This window comes from Centruroides sculpturatus, unplaced genomic scaffold (genome assembly GCF_000671375.1).
Source record: "Centruroides sculpturatus isolate CEXI.00-Female unplaced genomic scaffold, Cexi_2.0 scaffold78, whole genome shotgun sequence".
In the NCBI taxonomy this organism is placed as follows: Eukaryota; Metazoa; Arthropoda; class Arachnida; order Scorpiones; family Buthidae; genus Centruroides; species Centruroides sculpturatus.
Genome location: NW_019384629.1, coordinates 1,012,372 through 1,035,771, shown reverse-complemented (window position 1 = coordinate 1,035,771; position 23,400 = coordinate 1,012,372). Strand labels below are relative to the sequence as shown.

At 30.5% G+C, this 23,400-nt stretch overlaps 1 protein-coding gene across 5 annotated transcripts in view; it reads left to right on the top strand.

The window, feature by feature from the left end:
* Window positions 1-998: 998 nt before the first annotated feature.
* Window positions 999-23,400, top strand: part of LOC111625710 (sorting nexin-3-like) — a 62,668-nt gene continuing 40,266 nt past the window's right edge. For 4 of the 5 annotated variants that reach the window (XR_002756774.1, XR_002756773.1, XM_023368927.1 and 1 more), the window contains exons 1-2: window positions 1,000-1,202; window positions 17,834-17,920. Coding sequence is in view for 3 of the 5 variants with exons in the window: in XM_023368927.1 (XP_023224695.1) it covers window positions 1,146-1,202; window positions 17,834-17,920 (144 nt within the window). In the remaining 2 variants the exon portion in view is untranslated. Of the gene's footprint in view, window positions 1,203-17,833; window positions 17,921-23,400 lie in introns of all 5 variants that reach the window. The other variant, XM_023368926.1, reaches the window with a different exon arrangement.

Below are 23,400 nucleotides of genomic sequence, written 5' to 3'. Positions count from 1 at the left end.
CAATAATCTCCATTTTTACCTCTACTTGCTGTATGATTTTAGATGGTGTATTTTTGGAAATATTGAGATATTTTTGGCCCGGGGTTTGGTACAAAGAATTTAATTGTTGTAATAGTTAGAAAACACATACAGGAAGACGATTGACAGCTTAGATAGCATCAGACTTGTTTACAGTTTGTAAAATACACTCTTGAAGTTGACCAATTTTTTTTTGAAAAATTTCTAAAAACGGGAGACTTTCTGTTTTTCGTTACGAATAAATAAAAACGATATATTTGAAGTAGTTTTCTTCACTAATACATGAAAAACACATGCCCACAAACATCCAAAATAAAAAAATCGCGAAAAAAACTATGAGTTTTAAAAAATTGAATTTTGAAACAGCAATAAAAAAAATCCCGCTCGCCTAACCGTGCGTAAGAAACACGTCGCGCGTAACCGTGGGTTAAGTTATAGTCAATCTTACCCGTTTTCAAAGAATGCAAGAATTAGGTCCTACTGTTTCCAGACTAATTAGAGAATTTTTAGATGGGTTTAAAAAATGTTCGATTTCCCGCAAAAACGAAAAAACTGCATCTGAGCCTGTAAATCTTGCGCGTCGCTTTCTCCTCCATTATTACTTAACACTTCCATTGTTAACACTGTCATTGTTACTTAACATTTCCATTGTCGAAACCTTAATCCTGTTTCTCTCCCGCGCGGGGGGGGGGAATTTCGAAAAATCCCTTCTTAGTGTGCGTTTTCGTGACGTACCCTAACTGGGTACCAAATTTCAACTTTCAACTCCTAACCGTTTGGGCTCTCCGCTTATTATTATTATCATCATTATTATCATTATCAACCTGTCTCGATTATATATTAAATAAGTGGATATGAAAATTACAATACTGTTATGTTCTTAATAAATTGTGAAATTCAGGTTTTTAAAGCACTTGAAAATGTCGAAACCACGCAGCAATAATCTATTATTTATTGATTTGTTTATTTTTTTAATTAATCACACCAGAGGTCGTTGATATATTTTATAAAACGAAAGTGACGTATTTTGTTACCAGTGTAGAGATGTTAGGATGCCAGTTATTCCATTTGACATTAACCGAAATACAAGAAAAGTTTAACAAGATTTATTTTCATGTATAAAACATATGAATTTTGTTATGGCTCTTACTTCGAATTTAGCGCCAGAAATTTGCTGTAATGACGTAAGCGCATTCATCAAGTTTATTAATATTATAATTTTTTAATGTTAATTCATTTGTATTTCATTGATGATTAGTGATTTTTTTCAGCCTTTGAACAGTTGTCAAATTGTAGTTAGATTCTTGTTTAAAGTTCAAGTTTTTATGTCAAAAAATTTGCTAAACACATTTCCAATTTTAAAGCAACATCTAATACATAAGTATTAGATGTTGCTTTAAACATATTAAACAATAACAACATCTAATACATAAGTATTAGATGTTGTTATTGTTTAATATGTTGTTACTTCAAAATTCCATTTTAATAACATGAAATCTAATACAGTATAGCAATGAGATACAGTACTGTATTTAAGATTGATAGACGATAAGACAATCGTTAACATGAGTAACAGTAAACAAAGTGCGTGTTTCTATGTAATGAATATTGGTCAAAGTTACTTTTAGGTCAATATACGTAAGTGTATATATGAGTGACTTACCTAAAAGAAACCTTTATTTGATATCAAGTTACAGAAAAATTTATTACAGTACATGTTTATGTGAATGTTACCTTACAAAAATTATCAATAGTGACTTAACTCTAGAAGCCATAAGCACTAGTAAATGTTCCATTTAATAAAAGTGATTATCAATGTCAATAAATGGAATTTATTGACTTTAATAATCAAGTTTCAGATTAGTTTTGAAGTAGTCCTAAAAAATATTTATTTAAAACATAACATTTTTAAGTTACATTAAAGTTTTTATAGTGAATAATGGAATTTAATTTATAATTATTTATTTTAAAAACTTTGAGTTTGGGAGTTCACTAGTACTTGGTTGCTTTTTTTTTTTCTTTTTTATTTGTGGTTTTAAGCCCATTACCGCTCAGAGAGCACAAAGAGGCCAAAATATTTAGTTGCTTATAGACCAGGGGTCTCAAACTCAAACTCAGCAAAGGACCATTCAAATAGATATATATTGGATGCGGGCCATATTCATTATTATGCTGTAAACTAAAAAAAAAGCTCTAACGAAGGACTTTTACAAATTTAATGTATGGAAGTATTGCAAAAGTGTCTTTGTATTTTCTAGCATCCTTTTTAACACCGTGGAAAATTTGTAATGTATTAATTTGTCCTGGCATCTTTAATTTTTTAATTAATGTCTTAAAGGCCCTTTTGTTGCTAGGCCTTTATGACTTAAGTAAACAGAAGTTTGAATTGTACGTTTTAATTTCCTCAACGTGTTAGGAACATTGATTTGTAGAAAAGAAATCTTTGAGGCTGTGGGCTGGATAGGATACCTTAATGGGCCTCGTCTAGCCTGCAGGCTGCCAGTTTGTGACCCATGTTATAGACTAATCTGTCAATGATTATAAGTTAATTCTGCTGAATTCCAATGAATTTAAAGAATCATTTATATACCAAATTTTGATTATATAATTAAAACAGATTAACTAATTTAATAATTTAATTAAATATTTGGCAAGATTTTCTCTACTGAGTGCCATTGGCATTCTGATAGGATTGTAGATGTTTTATTTATTGAGCTGCAATGTAAAAATTGCAGATTTATAAATTCCCATTGTCATCTGTCTGTCCTTTGTTAATCTTGAGAATGGAATTAGATAGATGAAAATAGAGATCAGATAGGGAAAGCTTAGGATTTGAGGCCCTGATTAATTTTTAAATTATGATTAAAAATTGCAGCCCAGCATTGTGACAATGTTACAATAAATAAGATAATTAAGAAGTTTTTTTATTTACAATCCTATTGTAATGCTTATTTATTTTAATTACTTTAGGAAACCTGAGACTAAAGATTTCCCCATATAAAAATAAAACTAATAGTAAAAAATAAAAAAGATGAAGTGGGGAAAAACGTTAGAATAAATTAACACAGTAAAACGATTGCAAATATGAAAATAAATAATTTAAGTTATAAAGAATGAATTTACAAGTACAGTGGATTCTGCTTAATTGAGCCACTGGTTAATTGGGGCAGCTGCTTTATTGGGCCAAATCTCAAAGAACGGAAATCAAACTAATAAATTAATACATAATTTAAACACTTAATTGGGACAGTAGCAGAAAAGGAATTTAGTAATTTTTGATATATTTTAGTAATCTTCCGAAAATATGTAGGCACTACATACACTAATGTTGTGTAAGCCTAATGGTTGGCAGAGACAAGACAATTTTGTCTTTTGCTCGGGCAGTTTAAGCAGTTTGGTTTTTCTGGAGGGCTCAGCATAGCGGAATGTATCACACAGGAATTTCATCTGAGGCTGAATGCGAGTTACTGACCCTGCTCCGGACAATCCCCTTAAAAGCAAAGGAACAAAGATCTCTGGACAATTTTTCGAGGTCTCTTGACTAAGCTGGAAGACAGCTAGAGTTCCCTTGGAAAGTGCATAATTACATCTAGATTTAGATAGCAGCCATCCAATTGTTGAGACCAGCATCAAGCTGGCAGATTCTACAGACAGTCCCACTGAAGTGGCCTATCTCCAAGTAAAGGAAACTGCTCAGAAGACCGTAAAATGACTTTTGGACAAACCCTTTTCTTTCTTCCTTTTTAGTTAGAACATGTTCTAACTAAAAAGAAAGAAAGGAAAAATTGTTTGATCAGAAACGGATTGAATAGTCAACCCTTGTGTACGTCACTACTAATATTTGGCAACATTAGCATTATGCAAATCAGTTATCTATCGTCATGAGTCTGGCAAATTTATAGTACAAATATTTTCTGTTTAATAAATCATTAAAATAGGTACCTAATTATTATTTTTTACCTACCTATTTATTTACCTNAAATAGATAAAAAATTAATATGAAACAAAATTTTTAAAATTATCCAATAATCAACACAAAGGATTGCCAGCCGAATGTATTAGGCAATGACAAAAACGCTGTACAGTACATTATTTTAATTTCCTCAAATAAATTTATTATTACGCAATTTTATTTATTATAAGTTAATTTTTAAACAGCAGAAATGTACAGAAATATTTATATGATACAGGAAATCCTCGTTAGTTCGAAATACAAGGGACAAAATAATCGCGACATCGAATTATCAAGTTTCGAATTATCCGAGATTTACATGTTTCTGTACAATAAGCCAAATGCAATGTAATTGACGTGATTTAAAAAACCGTGTGTGTAAGTTGACACCCGAAAGTGTTACTGTAGAAGCAAAGCCATATTGACCAGATTAGGATCGTTCTTGTTCTATTGTTCTCTTTTAGTATCGAGGCACTTAGATCTAAACGAACGAGATAACGTTCACATATCACAATTCGGACAAAATTTTCACCTCGAATTTCGAAGTAGCCGTATTTCGAACTAACCGAATTCCTTAACTTGTAAATCTTTATATCCCCGGCCGGGACGAATATCCCGTCAGTTCGTAACTGACGGGATATTCGTCCTGGCCGGGGATATAAAGATTTACATGTTAAGGAATTCGTAACTGACGGGATTTCGAGCTAAATAATAATGAGAAAACTAAATAATAATGAGAGGAGGAAAACAATCAAAACAGTTGTCAGAAATAAATTTGATCCGAACCACTTTGAATAACTTGAATTGTTTCCAATTAAATTTCTTTGTTATTTTTCTCTAATTTACGTCTTTACTGCTTCACGTTTTTTAAAATTTTGTCTTACGTGATGTACTGTATATGTAAATCTGGCTGCTCAAGAAATAAATTTTAATTGTTCTTTAATTAATTAATCCGCTAAAATATGAATACAATTTTATCTTCTCAGCATTCAAATAGTCTTATAATTTTATTAGCTCTAAACCAATTACACAGTTTCAAACATTGCAAAACTTTCAAATTAAAAAAATTAAAATATTATAGAGGTAACCATTTTATTATTGAATTCATTTCTGCTTTTTTAAATTCACTAAATGGTGTATGAATTACTTGTAACTCTTTTCTAATAAATGCCTAAACGTATATATAATGATGTATGATAATTGAATCAGGTGTTTTCAACATAATTGTTGCCCAATAAATTCTTTTAAAAATGTTATTTACTATTTAAGAATTATATTTGTTTTCAAGGAGTTTTCGGTTACATTCAAACGAAATGTGCAAGCACACTTTAACGTAAACATAGTACACTATATTTAGCCTATACTATACCTTGTGTGTGTGTGTGTGTGTGTGTGTGTGTGTGTATGCTTTTATTAATCTTTGAAATAATTTTCTAATAATTTGCAATAAAAATATGAGATAAGAATAATGTATTGCAATTTTTAATTTAAACTCAAATTTGAAGCATACCTTTTGTTTTTATATTAAATAAACGAAAATAAACTTTCTAATTAAAAAAAAAGTAATTTCAATAAGAAAATCCAGAAGTAAAAAATCATAAATTCGTAATCGTCTGTTTAACCTATCTCTATCATCTATTCTAAGTTCTTAAAAAATTCTGTTTTCAATAGAATTTCTTAAATTAAATGTTATATGAGAAAATATGCTAGTTTAATTACCTCGAAAGATTCTTAATAAAGAAAATTTTTCTATTATTCTTAAAATTTATTCGAAGCGTATTTCCAGATTGAGAGGAGAAAGTTTAATACTAATCAAATACGATCAATGCGAACTTCTCAATTCAACTTAAATAATCTATCCTAGTTTTCAGAGAAACAAAAATTATAATTATTAATTATCAATTATGGAATATAAATTTTAATAAAAATGTAAAATTTGGAGAATTAACTATTAAAATCAGTTAATAAAAATTAAACGAGTCATCTACGCATAACTTAGACTTAAAAGATATAAATGTGGCAATTATTAAAGATATTAAAGATATAAATGTGGATTTGTCATTAATGCTTGCTGGCAATTAACTTTTTTTTTTTAATGAATTTACTTTTCTAGAATTTTTTAAAGAATTTAATCCGATTAAATACTGTAATGAAATCAATTGAAATTGTTCATTATATATTAAACAAAACTTTTTTTGACGATTAAGGATTTTTTCGCGTGCAGCTAAAACGTTTAATTTCCTTCGTTCAGATTAACATTAACAGGAGACTTCGCAATTCAAACAAAATTTAATGAATGAGTAGAAACGCGGTTAAGATCCATTATCAATATTAAAGCGAGAAAAAGTGTCATCAATAAAAGCTAGAACTGCTTTTGTCAAATTTGGAATACTCGAACTTGTAGCGAAGTATCGATAGGGTTTGCGGGATGAGAGTAGTCTACCCTAATTAAGTGAAAGAAATAAAGGAATGATTTCCAGAGGATTTACTTACATCGTTAATAGCTTTTTTCTACGTGCTTAACTGTCGGTTTATTGTCATTTTGTTGGTGAAAGAATGGCAATAAAAGACCACAAAAATAGTTCGCTTCGCTTTCAGACCGATACGCGAACGTTAGCTAACTTTCAGGAATTACACCGATCTTTCAACAGGATTTAAGTAAAGCTATTGTGTTCTGTACTTAACAGGGAATTATGATGCTCCCAGACACCGTGATAAATCTTTCTTCGAATTCTCTAACTTCACCGTTAAATGTTGTAACTAAACTCTTTATTTTGATGAATAAATTTTCTTATGTGTAATATTTTACACAACTAAGGTGGACATTATTATAATATGATATATTATGGCATTCTATAGCAAGTTTTTCTTAAATATAGCCCCACATACACGCACATATATATTTATTATCTATATTATCTATATAATATATTATCAGTATAATATTATCAACATAAATTTCTTAATAGTAAGTATAATAGTTGTAATAAAATTAAATAAATGACTGCTATTTATTTTGTACTTTTTAATATAAGAAAAAGTACAATTTTTTTTCTTTTATTGCACTAAAAAGTTAAAAATACAAATTATTTACAAATGTATTATTTATAAAAATATTTATAAAAAAATATTTGTACCAAAATTATGTATATGTATATTTACAAATATGACAGAAAGTTAATATTTATTTCTTATCTATTCTTAAAATCAAAAATCCAGAAAAAGAACTATATTTATTTATCAGTTGTTTATCAAAGATTCGTAGTTGATAAATAGAGTGATGATGAAGAGCAGCAATTTAAGTTCGAATGGAGACGAAATTTAAAATAGCATTAGCATTACAAACGAAGTAGACGCGCTGAATTTTAACACTAGATTTTATAAAACGACATTCATCAAAGACTCGTAGATGATTAGTAAACGTTGAGGAAAACTGAAATTTTAAAAATTATATTGGCAACAGAGATAAGTGGATCTGCCAAGTTTCATCATTCGACAAATTAAAGAAGTGGAAAACAAATTTGAAAAAAAGGACCTAGTGAATAGACCTAAATATTTGATCTAACTTGTATGCTCGAACTTTGACATACTTCTATTACTTATATTTTACCAGATTAGTTATGTAAATATTATTAAATTATTCTAATTAAATTCTTCAATTTTAAAAGTTTTCATATAAATATAATAAACACTCATATAAATGAACAAACAAATAAAACTATTTGAATGAGGACATATATTATAATTTTTGTAAAGCTGAAAGGAAATGCAATTTAAAATTTTCGCTTCGAAGTTAGTTCTCTACTTATATTCTTTTCTGTTCACGTAACAATGACAACACTAATTAATTATATTTTAAAAATGGAATCATAAGAGGCCTTGTAAAATCGAAAACAGATTTTCCAGAAATTTGAGAAAACTTAAGAATATCTGTAAATGTAGCAAGCCAAGTTAAAGTATATAAAAAGTCAAATTAGTTATTGTGACTTCGTCATAATGCCAGACAGCAATTTTTAATATTTTTATTTATTTTTTAAATCTACTCTATTATAAAAGTAGATTTTTAAAATTAAAATATCAAATTATAAATTATTTGAATTTTTAAAATGTAAGATTACATGAATATTGACACCTAAGAGAGTCTAGTGGTATATTACTAATAAGATCAATAAGGTAAAGATCAATTCTATACCAAATTTATCGATCTACATAGTAAGATAACATTTTGAATGGGAACCACATGACTTCCGGTCAGACCGGAAATTCGTATATAGTTAATTGCCTCTGGCTTCTAAGCTTTCTATATCTGCAGGTTTCGATTTTTATCTAACTTATTCCGTTCTCGGGATTAACGAAGGACAGAGGATAGGTCTGCAATTTGAGAATTGCGACCTAATAATAAATAAAATTTTATTTTAATTGTTTTATTGTTTTGTGACTGTTTTATTTAGTATTATACAATCTAACCTCCGATAATAGACATTTTTCAGGAACTTTTTTAAATAAAAATTCATACAAATGACCTCCGAACAACTGCCACTTTTTATGTTCCCGTTGTTATCAGGTTTTACTGTATTATGAAAATTATTACTTATATAAAATTTTTCAATTTATTTATAAACATTTGATATAATTACAGTACATACAGATGCAAGTCAGAAAATATTTCACGTTATATATATATTTCATAATTTGTATCAATGATTACGAATGATCATGTAGCGCCATCTTTTATCAAATTTAAAAATCTCATTTGGTTATTATAAAGACAACAATGTATTTACAGTTACACAGAACTAAATATAGAAATTGTGTTGATATAGGTGTGTTTTTAAAATGTTTTAATTGCTAAAGAATGTACGCCATCGTTTGATATTTGTTCTGAACTATTGATATAATGTAAATAAACTTTTGTTTTTAAACAATATATTTTATTTCTTTTATAATGTAACATAGCGGAAAACATTTTTATCTGTGGTAGTATTTACTCCAACTGAAGAGGGATTTTAAGATCGTAATGTACTGTACAGTACATTTTGGAGAAAAAAGATATAGAATAAAAGATATCAGTGTGTAAAGCTACGACCTGTGGCGTGATTGTCCTTTAAATAAAACCACATTGTTATTGTGTATATGAAGAAAGAGATAGAGGTTGCGGCCGTCGTATTCAGCTCAAAATGTGAACGGCGAACGGTCGAGTGCCGCCATCTGGCAATTCTAGACGGTCGATAATGGCGTTCGCTACGTCTAGCATGGCAAGCGGAAGATCGGTTTAAACTTCATTTTTTTGTGTTTGAGGTTAAAATTATGACCTATTTTATTAAAATAATGATTATTTAAGCATTTACGAATAATATTGTAAAGAAACAGACGATTTTAATTCAGAAATTATTTAATTATTCAATTTTTTAGCAAGTGATGTAGAATTTACATATATTTGCTTTTATAATAGCTTATCTTAAGGTAGGTTTGTTCTTCCATGGTATCTTCTACCATCAACACGTAATACGTTTGTAAATTTCCTAAAAATTAATTTTCCGAATTTACATAAGCCACTACTTCCCTAGACAAATGTATTAGGTAGTCCTATCGTACGGTAGGAGACACCACGCTAATTAAAAATAATTATTTAGTGTTATTAAACATCCTATAAATACTTTAAAATAGTTTAATTTGTTTATTTATCTTCGCTAGTAACCCTCGATGTTAAATGTATCCGCCGTTTTTTCAAAAAATTGCTCGTGAGTCAATGCGCGACGTTCACTGAGTCACGTGATGCTGTGAACGTGCGCAGCAACTATTTTTTTTTGGAGTTAAAACGTAAACCGTGTACTTCTGTTTGCCGTGTACAAGTAACGTTTGAACTTGCGCCGCAACCTCTCTATTAAGTTTATTTCGCTTCGTTATTAAATTCGACTGCCCAAATGCGTATAAATCAATAAATAAAAATTAAAATAATTTTCAAAAATAACGTTAATTGTCTTAATGAAATATAGTAGAGCGTCGTTTATCCGAATCAATTGGGGACTGGGGTGGTTCGGATAACTTATTTTTCGGATAACCGATTATGTACGAAAAAATATATTAATTTATCCCATCTTGACATTTTTCTCCGTTGCGTGTCGCTTCGCGTTGAATTTTCGTCGATGTTAAGCTTAACGAAGACTATTGTATCGTTAAAAATTATTTTTTTATTTTGTACGAACAAAATAAATATATCGAAAAATATAAAAACAATAAAAAATTATACTTCAGAAGTTAATTTAGTATCAAAAACGTAAAATATTTGAGTAGCCCAAGACATAGCCAAAGATTGCAGCGCCACAGCACTGGCGTAAATTTAAATTTGCCGTCTGGAATTCTTTCGGATGATTGACATTTCGGATGATTGACTTTCGGATAATCGACGCTCTACTGTATTTATAAAAACTTTTAATTTCTAAATTTATAAATATAGTCAATTTCTAGTTTTTTTATTTTTATTTTTTTATTTTATTTTCTGCAAGTATCAAAGTCAGTGTTTTAGTATACATTTATCTGTTATACAGTAATTGTTTGCAAGTTATTTTTAATTTAGAAATTTTTTGTTTTTTTTCTTTTTTCTTTTGGCAATATGAAAAGAACAGGAGAAAAAAAATACATTTATCACACTTCTAAAAATGACAAAATTATTTGAATTAAGTATTATTAAAATAAATGAGATTAAATAATATCTTTCAATGCATTGGCTAAAAATTTTTTCCAATTCTCGATTGGACGAAACATCACAAGAAAAATGTCCTCATTTGGAGATGCAAACTCATTTGTTTTATACTCGACAAAAATAAATGATTCTATATCGATAATCCTTTTTGACTTCTAAAAACTTATTCGTTATTTATATAATTAGTATCTAATGATTTTGCGCGCTTTATTATTTTTTATTTTTTGTTTTTTGAAGAATCGACTATTCGTTTATTTCAAGTTTTTCAAATGATTGTTCCTTTAGTCTAATCTTTTTATTTAATAATTTAGTAGTTAGGCCTACATTTCAGTTTTATTCATTAACTTTCTGTTTATGTAATTATTTCTTACATAAATATTGCCTTTGTATTTCAAATATAATAATTCGAGTCTTTCATATGTTTTATTTTTCAGATAACAAAGCTTCTAACAATATATCTACAGTTAAACAATATTTTCAATTCAAAAACAGATAAAATTTGACATAAAATAAATAATGCCAAAATATTTATACATTTTTCTAATCACAGAAAATATTTATTTATAGTAATACTGTTAACAAACGAGCAATTATTTATTATGATATTGTCACAATGCCGGATTGCAAATTTTAATCATATTTTTTAAATTTATTTAATTTAAAATATATGTTCTCCACCTCAAATTAGTAGTGTCTTACTCCTGTACTTTATACTTTTCCTATTAACGATAGAGTCATGCTGGTAATCTATCTAACTACTTTCAGGGGAAACATTTTGAATTGAAAGAACGCGAAGTTCCGATTTACATCAAACGTTCCTATATAGTTAATCGGGTTTCCTGCCCCTAAGGTTTTCATATCTGGTCTCAACTTTCAACTACCTAGCTTCGTTCTCGAGATTAAGGAAGGACAGACAGACAGAGGGCAGTGGGAATTTACAAGTCTACAATTTTTCAAATTGCAGTTATAATTACCAGATATATTTACTTACGCAAATATAATTACCAGAAATATTTACTGAAGTGAACCAAAAAATTATAATCTGACTACATTAATTAATGACATCCCAGATTATCCAAATAACTGAAAAGAAGGGTGCTCTTTAAAAAATTGCAAAAAAAATTATGAAATAGACCTTATATTTATCCTCTTTTATTGTTTTTCTTGCGAAAACTTGCCCAATGTTAGAAAACAACTTCACTTACATTTACCAGGAAGTAACAACCTCAAAGAAAATGTTGTTTTTATTTTCGACAAAAAAAAATTAAGAAGCAATTTTATCTCCATTACTCTGAATTAACTGAAAAATACGGTTTTGCATATTTTTATGAAGTTAATCAAGATTTTTTGCTCGAGTCTGTAATCACGGTTTTCGGTATAAATGCGACAAGCCAGGATGTCGCACATATTTTCTATCCAGAGATCACGGTGAATGTCGCATAATTGCAATGTTTCGAACGTCTAGCCAGTTTCTTTTACTAACAATTGTATGGAGACGGCCGGATGGCCGAACGGTCAAGGTTCGGGTCCCGGATTTGATTCCGGGTCCCCCAGAACGGTAGGCTCTGGGGACCCGGGATCAAATTCGGACGGGTCGAGAAATCCGCAGAAGTTTTTCGGGGATGGTCGGACCGGATATGTCGGCCTCTGTCCCTTACCACCCGGCCACCCCATTGTGGACTTGACTGAACCCATAATGGGCTTGTTAAAAGAGGCCCTCTTAGTGCCAACAGGGCGGAAAGAGTTTTTAAAAAAAAGCATTTGTATGGATAGATGGATAATCATGCATAAATGTCAATGAAATGCCATCATAATCTTCTAGAAAATGGATTAACGATCCTCCAACCACTTTCAATAAACTTTATTATTCATTCTATTTGGCACAAATGTAAGCTGAAATTTTCTCCGCTAACCAAAAGTTCCCCAAATCATCAGACAGCCCTCTCCAAAGTTTCTTTTGAAAAAGTAATGTGGCTCTTTTCATATGAGGCGCCAATATGACAAATCCTTTCGGCCCATCAAGGTTCCACTTGTTTTCGTTGATCCAGATAACCTATTGTGCAATTATTTAAAATGTTACAAAATACCTGAAGTAGACTACAATAAATCTGTAATAAATCCATCCTTGTTCAGTTTCGTCCAAATTCGTCCATTTGCGCTTTCGTCCAAATTCCAGTAGTCTTGTTTGTTGGTTACAATAATAGCTGATGTCAGTTTTATTTCTTCCAAACAATGTTTGAATTGGCATTCAAGACTCCTCTTACCGTTTCACAACGCGTTTGTCTATCTCGGTTTGCGTCCAGTATTTTTCTTTGTTTCATATTTTGCTAGATTTTTAAAAAGTAATTATTGATAAAATATGATAAATTTTCGTACTTGTTCAGGTATAATAGTCATAAAATTTTTGATAATTCACGTCAAAATTGAGTTTGTAAATGGTTTCAGGGATTTATTCAGATTTTTCGATATGAATAAATTTGCTAACCAAATACAGTTACTCCTCGCTTAACGATTTCAATTCGTTCCTGAAAACTGTCGCAAAGTGAAAAATCGTTAACCGCTCGCGGCAGATCGTACATCATCTTGAAGGGTACAGTACCAAAGTATATGTGGTAGCATTTTTCAAGTAATTCTTACTACAGTATATCATGATTATATTCAGCAACAATATTCATCATCTTGTCTGTATTGTCCATAATTTCATTTGTCTTAGCAGTGCCCAATGTTTTCTTGGTCTTTTCTTCTATTTATCTTCACCAGAGGATCTTCGTTTGTATTCGAGTTCAACTAATTTGAGTTATTCATCATGGAATTTAAAAATTTATCAACGTCACCTGCATCAACTTTCTGGAGCCTAGCTCTCATGCAAGAACCAAAACTTACGTAATTATTTCGGTGTAATTGTATCCACGAAATAATGTGTCCCAGAGAGTATTACAGGGCAGTTTAATTTCTAAGATGTTTGATAATGATATGTGAGAAATGGATACATTAAACCTTTATCCATGCAGAGCAATCGAGTTTTGAATGATTGTAACTATCCACCTCGTCCTAAATTGCGTTCGTGGGTCATGTTGCGGACAGATGTGGAATCCCAGACTTGTTCTCTTTTTTTTATTCCTCTTTCTCTGTAGACATCAGGGCTGTGGAGTCGGAGTCGACAAAAATCCGCCGACTTCGGCTCCTTTTTAATTACCAACTTGTTATGTATATAAAACGGAAAAGTATTGGAATCGTGTCAATGGGTAAAGTTTAAGAAACGAAATGTGGCACTGCGGCTTGCATATAAAGGGGCATTAATACGATTAAATTTTGGTTCTTAATTAAAGGTCGACAGAGTAAAGACATAAAAGGGGTCATGTGTCATATGTCTTAATGAATATTTTACTCGTTATTAGCATTCAAAATTTAAAAATATAAAATAAAACTCGTCTCTACCCTTAAAGTAAGCTTTTTTTGTCATTTTATAACAGTACAGTAAAACCATTAAAATGTTCTCGCCTAAGATTTAGAATGTGTATGGAGACACGATTTGGTTCAACCACTTTGACTCTTAATAACTAACTCCTGTGTTAAACCATCTGACTCCGATTCTGACCACTTTCACCAGAGAAATTATTAGGCTTCAAACAGGATGAGAACAAAATTATGCCCTCCCACACAGTCTAACATCCACACATATAGAAAAAACCTCGAATCTTTTGCTTAATTAACTCGAAATTTCAAGATGTTCTGAGTCCAAAAATGTAAAAATTTGGGAGGGGTCATTTTTTTGACCGAGCGCTACACTTTGTTATATATCCTCTGTTATATATAACAGCCAGAAAAGTAAAAATTATCGAATACATATTTACTTATTACTTAGAGGAGTCTTTTAGCTTTGAAATAAAAAGTTTCTACGCTCTATCTTTATTAGAACTCTGTTTATTGAATCTTTTATTCTGAGGTCACGTGATGACATCAGAATTTCCGAGTCTCTTTCGGTAACAAGTCCGCCCCTGGTCGGAGTCAAGGACTATATACTACAAGGATAGCCAGATCCCTTTTCTACAATGTTAGCCAGGAATGNCGGACATTATTATAATATGATATATTATGGCATTCTATAGCAAGTTTTTCTTAAATATAGCCCCACATACACGCACATATATATTTATTATCTATATTATCTATATAATATATTATCAGTATAATATTATCAACATAAATTTCTTAATAGTAAGTAGTACAGTTGTAATAAAATTAAATAAATGACTGCTATTTATTTTGTACTTTTTAATATAAGAAAAAGTACAATTTTTTTTCTTTTATTGCACTAAAAAGTTAAAAATACAAATTATTTACAAATGTATTATTTATAAAAATATTTATAAAAAAATATTTGTACCAAAATTATGTATATGTATATTTACAAATATGACAGAAAGTTAATATTTATTTCTTATCTATTCTTAAAATCAAAAATCCAGAAAAAGAACTATATTTATTTATCAGTTGTTTATCAAAGATTCGTAGTTGATAAATAGAGTGATGATGAAGAGCAGCAATTTAAGTTCGAATGGAGACGAAATTTAAAATAGCATTAGCATTACAAACGAAGTAGACGCGCTGAATTTTAACACTAGATTTTATAAAACGACATTCATCAAAGACTCGTAGATGATTAGTAAACGTTGAGGAAAACTGAAATTTTAAAAATTATATTGGCAACAGAGATAAGTGGATCTGCCAAGTTTCATCATTCGACAAATTAAAGAAGTGGAAAACAAATTTGAAAAAAAGGACCTAGTGAATAGACCTAAATATTTGATCTAACTTGTATGCTCGAACTTTGACATANTAATTGATAATATTTTTAGGTCATTAACTTTATTTAAAAGTTGTTATAATTTTTAAAACAATTTAAAAAAATGTTAGCTGAAGGTAGGATGGAATCTAGATTGTATGCGTGGCAAGCAAGTTCACTACAGACTCAGCCATTTTGCTGTGCTGTCATAGTGTAAAATCGACCAGTATATGAGCTGCACTTAAAACTTTAGAGCCCTTTTTCTCGGAATCTTCTGGCTAGTGCGCTTTACAATTCTTCTGGGTGCACACCCTTGAGGTATATTACTAACCTGCAAAGTCTCATCCCGAACTGAATTTCCAAGACTGTAAGGTCCCCTTGTAAGTAAATGATTTATGTAGACAGAAAAGTTCACTTAAGATCAATCCCTGTTGTATGCTGCAAGTCTGAACAAAATCAAAGAATTTGAAATCATTCAATTTAATTTTATACATTCTGTCAAATGAATACCAGGAATTGTCCATTTCAAAAGTCTCTGTAAAAGAGATGAAAACAAACTTTTTGATGTCAGTTGATACTAGTGTACTTAATTGTCATGTGAATTTGTTTTGCTACCTGTCAACCAGTTTATTTACAACTGTTGGTATTGTCATCAAACATGAAGTTTGCTTTTTGATTTTTAAAATGGTCAAAAATATTGAACAAAGGGTTTGTCTAAAATTTTGTGTTTCCAACAAAATTTCTTGTGCTGAGTTGTTGAAAATGTTGCAGAAGGCCTACGATGAGTTAGCTTTATCCAAAACACATGCATATGAGTGGTACAAAGCATTTAAATGAGAATTGGAAGTCTTGCCTTGTTCTGGTCAACCTTCAACATCATGGCATTTAATTGTTTAGCTATGATTCTATAAGTTGTACTCAATCTGGGGTCATAGTCAACTACAAATTTATGTGTTTGTTTGTAGTTGTGTTCCTACATTCATTGGTACGCATTAATTTAGGTATCAATTTACAACTGTAACCATTCTCTACTGCAATACATCTTATGTGTTCTTACTCTTACATAGTGTTTTTGATGTTAGAGTAATGCATATAGGCTATTTTTATTAGTGCCATAAATGCAGCCACTTTATAAATTTAGGGATAATTAGATGCTGATGACATACCACTTTATGACAACAGATTTGATAGAAATCTAATATATATAGGCCAAACAAATAGAACATTAATGCAAAGACTCAAACACCAATATGACTTTTGATTTCATATCGGCTTTCGTTATCTTTTGATGCAGACCCCTGAATGTGGCCGAAAATGTTTGTTTATTAAACAGTTATTGCTGGAAAGTGTGAGAAAGATGCAAGTTTTCTTTATTATATGATAGTTCCAGCTTACAGATTTAATAAGTTCAAATCAGTATTTAATATTTTAACTAATTATAGTATACAACTTATTAAAAATGTCAGTTGTTATCCAAAAATTTGCATTTGAACAGTAATCCATTGATAAATGTTTCACACACTTAAAACATTTAGGATTTTTACTTTTTCTGATCACTAGAAAGTTTGTTTTTGGCCTTGCTATATTAGCACAGAAAAGAACTATAATGCATTCCTTCATATACTTAAATCCTTTAGAATTTTCATGTTTAAACATATAAGTATGATGAAGCATTAAAGGAAAATAAAATGTAGTTTTGTCCTCATTGTAGATATTCCTTAGTAAATATTTAGCAATTATTCTTGGACATTGTTTTTATCCATAGGCTTTCTAATATAGTGATATTTGTTTCCTTATAAATGATCAGTATTTCATTTTGTCTGCCACACAAACATCACAATCCTAATTTTCTATTGGCTACCAATTTCCTATTTCTGCTTAAAACAGCACAAGTTAAAATATTTTAAGTTTTCTGGACTCTTTCTGTGCTACAAATATTGAAAATATTTCTGATTTTAATTACTGCATCATTTTTCCACAGATGTGAACAGAGCTTTACAGCTTATAAAATTATTATTTTTACATGCCAATTTACCAGATTAACTAGCCAGCTATCTGTAAAATCAGCTGGGTCCATCCAAAAGGTCCTGTGGAGAATACTAGAAAATTGAATCAAATGTAATTCTAAAAGAGATAAGTTACAATTAGTTATAAAAAGTTTCACTAATAATTAAGAGTATGCTGCTATCTCCATTGCCCTTTCTGTATTAGCATCATATAAATAATGTGCTCAAAATATTATTAGAATTTTAAAAATAGAAACAATTAGTCATTTATTTTTTTGATCTTTTGTAAAATATATAAAAATAGATAAGAATATGAATTTGTAAGAATATTCATTTATGTAATGACACAAAGTTGTTTATATTTCAAGATTTATATAAAGATTGCTGTAGGAAATCCTATTCTGCATTATACTTGGGAAAATGGTCAATTCACAACTTACGCTATCAATATTGAGGTAAAATTATTTGATCATGTTTTTAAATTTTTTTTTTTCTTTAGATTCATTTAGTTTTAACAAATAGTATAAATATTGAATGGCTTATACAAAGTGATTTACTTAGAACTGAACATTTACTTTGTTCAATATCTTACAATCACACATTCACAATTGAATAACATGTAATGTGAAACATATTGATACCAGGTTGACTGTTTCATCATAAAATAAAGAATTGTTCCGTTCGTGTTTCATGCTCATCTTTTCATTTTATATTGAGCTATTTCCAGGGCTGTGGAGTCGGAGTTTTGGTGTTTTAGCCGGAGTCGTCAAAAAATCTGCCGACTCCGACTCCTTTTTACTTACCAACTTGTTATGTATATAAAATGGAAAAGTATTGGAATCGTGTCAAATTTGACCCTCCAAGTTTTTTTTGCAAATCTACATGTTTGGAGACCTCCTGAATTCCTCAAAAAAAGTCAATAAAAGGGGAAAAATTCACATACGCGTGTATGTTGACGTCTAATTTGTTTAATTTCTTTATTTTCTGTTCTGAGATATTAAACAATATCTCAGAATGAGTAAAGTTTAAGAAACGAAATGTGGCACTGTGGCTTGCGTATAAAGGGGCATTAATACTATTAAATTTTTATTCTTAATTAAAGGTCGACAAGGTGAAGACCTAAAAGTGGTCATATGTCTTAATGAATATTTTACTTGTTATTAGCATTCAAAATTTAAAAAAAATAAAATAAAACTCGTCTCTACCCTCAAAGTAAGCTTTTTAGCCATTTTATAATAGTACAGTAAAACCCGTTAAGATGTTAGGGCTCGCCTAAGATGTTAGAATGTGTATGGGGACACGATTTAGTTCAACCACTTTAACGCTTAATAACTAACTCCTGTGTTAAACCATCTGACTTCGATTCTGACCACTCTGACCACAGAAATCATTAGGCTTCAAACAGGGTGAAAAAATCATGCCCCCTCACACAGTCTAACATCCACACATATAGAAAAAACCTCGAATCTTTTGCATATCTCGAAATTTCAAGGTTTCCTGAGTTCAAAAATGTAAAAATTTGGGAGGGGTCATTTTTTTGAGCGAGCGCTACGCTTTTCCTCTGTTATATATAACAGCTGGAAAAGTAAAAATTATCGAATACATATTTATATATTACTTAGAGAAGTCTTTTAGCTTTGGAATAAAAAGTTTCTACGCTCTATCTTTATTAGAACTCTATTTATTGAATCTTTTATTCTGAGGTCACGTGATGACATCAGAATTTCCAGGTCTCTTTCGGTAACAAGTCCACCCCTGGTCGGAGTCAGATGGTAAGGAAGAGTTGGAGTCTGTAGATTTTTACGCAACTCCACAGCCCTGGCTATTTCACATGATAAGTGTTGAGTCTTGAGTAAATCAATCTGTATTTTGAAGTCAAATTTTATTCATCTTAATTGTCTTTGATATTTTGGTATTAAATCATAACAAGATACAGTAAAACTGTTAAGTCAAAGTTTAAAGGGTAGAAAAATCCTGACTTTGAGTTAGAGTTTCAAGTTAGAGTTTAATACTGAAGTTTCTCAGATTTTTCTATGGACATAAATTTCCTGTTATCAAGCCATTTCTCAAGAATCTGTTCACAGAACAATTACAAAAGTATATAAAGTTCGTGACATTTTTGAGTATTGTCAGAATGCCCCCTTGTGTCCAATCAGAACACCAGTAACATACTGTATCAGTAAAAATGATGATGTGAAGTTGTAATGACATGTTGTTTGTGGCATGGAACTATAGTGTTTATTTTAAACATCTGTGTTCAACAAAATATAAGAGAAAATGAGGATCACAATCACAGAATGAAATTAAAGAATGAACAGTACACAGAAAAATAGGTTTGAATTAAAACAAGTACCAACAGTTTTGATTTAACAAGGTCATATTACATGGAAAACCCTATGTGCTGTACCTGGGATCTGTACAGCTTCAAGTCGACATTACTTTGAATTAACACAGTATGTTTTGTTGTATTTCAAAAGCAAAATCAGGTTTAAAAGTATATTGATGATAATGGGGTATTATTAATAATCAATTTGAATATTATTATGAATAAAATAAAACTTTTAAGTGTGAAGCTGTATACTGTTTGCTCTCTTTGATGTACAAATAAAAATTATTTTATATTTTACTAAGAAATACATGATTTTTATAAACTGAAGTGTCAAAAAATTAAAGATGGTAGCACATGCAATATTGTTACCTTCTACCTACAGAGGAAGCTGGTACATTTGCAGCTTTCCCTTTTGCAACCTTTCAGCTAGAACATTTGCATTTGACACTATAGGTACAATACTTGCTTGTTTTGTTAGAGTAACAATGGGCAGTGCAAAGGATTTATTGCCATTTGATCATAGACATATTGTTGGAGCAAGAAGAATAGGTCACACTATCAGCGAGATGGCCACTGCTTTTGGATTTTCTTGTGCAACAGTTTCAAGAGTTTACCATGCATACTTAAATTTCGGACAGACATCAGCAGCAAGTGCACAGTATGGGTGCCCATAGCTGATGCAAGAATATGACTGCTATTGGCTAACCAGGTTAGTACCCACACAGCAAAAGGCAACTTGACACCAAATCACATCAGACTTCAAGTGAACATTTACTTTGTTCAATATCTTACAATCACACATTCACAATTGAATAACATGTAATGTGAAACATATTGATACCAGGTTGACTGTTTCATCATAAAATAAAGAATTGTTCCGTTCGTGTTTCATGCTCATCTTTTCATTTTATATTGAGCTATTTCCAGGGCTGTGGAGTCGGAGTTTTGGTGTTTTAGCCGGAGTCGTCAAAAAATCTGCCGACTCCGACTCCTTTTTACTTACCAACTTGTTATGTATATAAAATGGAAAAGTATTGGAATCGTGTCAAATTTGACCCTCCAAGTTTTTTTTGCAAATCTACATGTTTGGAGACCTCCTGAATTCCTCAAAAAAAGTCAATAAAAGGGGAAAAATTCACATACGCGTGTATGTTGACGTCTAATTTGTTTAATTTCTTTATTTTCTGTTCTGAGATATTAAACAATATCTCAGAATGAGTAAAGTTTAAGAAACGAAATGTGGCACTGTGGCTTGCGTATAAAGGGGCATTAATACTATTAAATTTTTATTCTTAATTAAAGGTCGACAAGGTGAAGACCTAAAAGTGGTCATATGTCTTAATGAATATTTTACTTGTTATTAGCATTCAAAATTTAAAAAAAATAAAATAAAACTCGTCTCTACCCTCAAAGTAAGCTTTTTAGCCATTTTATAATAGTACAGTAAAACCCGTTAAGATGTTAGGGCTCGCCTAAGATGTTAGAATGTGTATGGGGACACGATTTAGTTCAACCACTTTAACGCTTAATAACTAACTCCTGTGTTAAACCATCTGACTTCGATTCTGACCACTCTGACCACAGAAATCATTAGGCTTCAAACAGGGTGAAAAAATCATGCCCCCTCACACAGTCTAACATCCACACATATAGAAAAAACCTCGAATCTTTTGCATATCTCGAAATTTCAAGGTTTCCTGAGTTCAAAAATGTAAAAATTTGGGAGGGGTCATTTTTTTGAGCGAGCGCTACGCTTTTCCTCTGTTATATATAACAGCTGGAAAAGTAAAAATTATCGAATACATATTTATATATTACTTAGAGAAGTCTTTTAGCTTTGGAATAAAAAGTTTCTACGCTCTATCTTTATTAGAACTCTATTTATTGAATCTTTTATTCTGAGGTCACGTGATGACATCAGAATTTCCAGGTCTCTTTCGGTAACAAGTCCACCCCTGGTCGGAGTCAGATGGTAAGGAAGAGTTGGAGTCTGTAGATTTTTACGCAACTCCACAGCCCTGGCTATTTCACATGATAAGTGTTGAGTCTTGAGTAAATCAATCTGTATTTTGAAGTCAAATTTTATTCATCTTAATTGTCTTTGATATTTTGGTATTAAATCATAACAAGATACAGTAAAACTGTTAAGTCAAAGTTTAAAGGGTAGAAAAATCCTGACTTTGAGTTAGAGTTTCAAGTTAGAGTTTAATACTGAAGTTTCTCAGATTTTTCTATGGACATAAATTTCCTGTTATCAAGCCATTTCTCAAGAATCTGTTCACAGAACAATTACAAAAGTATATAAAGTTCGTGACATTTTTGAGTATTGTCAGAATGCCCCCTTGTGTCCAATCAGAACACCAGTAACATACTGTATCAGTAAAAATGATGATGTGAAGTTGTAATGACATGTTGTTTGTGGCATGGAACTATAGTGTTTATTTTAAACATCTGTGTTCAACAAAATATAAGAGAAAATGAGGATCACAATCACAGAATGAAATTAAAGAATGAACAGTACACAGAAAAATAGGTTTGAATTAAAACAAGTACCAACAGTTTTGATTTAACAAGGTCATATTACATGGAAAACCCTATGTGCTGTACCTGGGATCTGTACAGCTTCAAGTCGACATTACTTTGAATTAACACAGTATGTTTTGTTGTATTTCAAAAGCAAAATCAGGTTTAAAAGTATATTGATGATAATGGGGTATTATTAATAATCAATTTGAATATTATTATGAATAAAATAAAACTTTTAAGTGTGAAGCTGTATACTGTTTGCTCTCTTTGATGTACAAATAAAAATTATTTTATATTTTACTAAGAAATACATGATTTTTATAAACTGAAGTGTCAAAAAATTAAAGATGGTAGCACATGCAATATTGTTACCTTCTACCTACAGAGGAAGCTGGTACATTTGCAGCTTTCCCTTTTGCAACCTTTCAGCTAGAACATTTGCACTATAGGTACAATACTTGCTTGTTTTGTTAGAGTAACAATGGGCAGTGCAAAGGATTTATTGCCATTTGATCATAGACATATTGTTGGAGCAAGAAGAATAGGTCACACTATCAGCGAGATGGCCACTGCTTTTGGATTTTCTTGTGCAACAGTTTCAAGAGTTTACCATGCATACTTAAATTTCGGACAGACATCAGCAGCAAGTGCACAGTATGGGTGCCCATAGCTGATGCAAGAATATGACTGCTATTGGCTAACCAGGTTAGTACCCACACAGCAAAAGGCAACTTGACACCAAATCACATCAGACTTCAGGAATATTTCAAGTATGAGGCACCACTGTATTGATAATTAATTAATATACAATAATTTTTTCTAAAGGTGGGTGGTTATACTGCTATCTTACACTAATATTAATTAATAATTACAATACTTTTTGAATTAAATTTATAAAGTTTTATTTAATAAATATCATTTAATATATGTGATACTGTGCGAGAGAGATTTTGATTATGGAAAATGATAGAATACTTTGAAATGCATATAGTACTGTAAGGAACCAAGTCCGAACGTTATTTTTATTTACTTTTATTTTGCTTATTATTCTATTTTTTTTTTTGGATCATATGCTGAGTA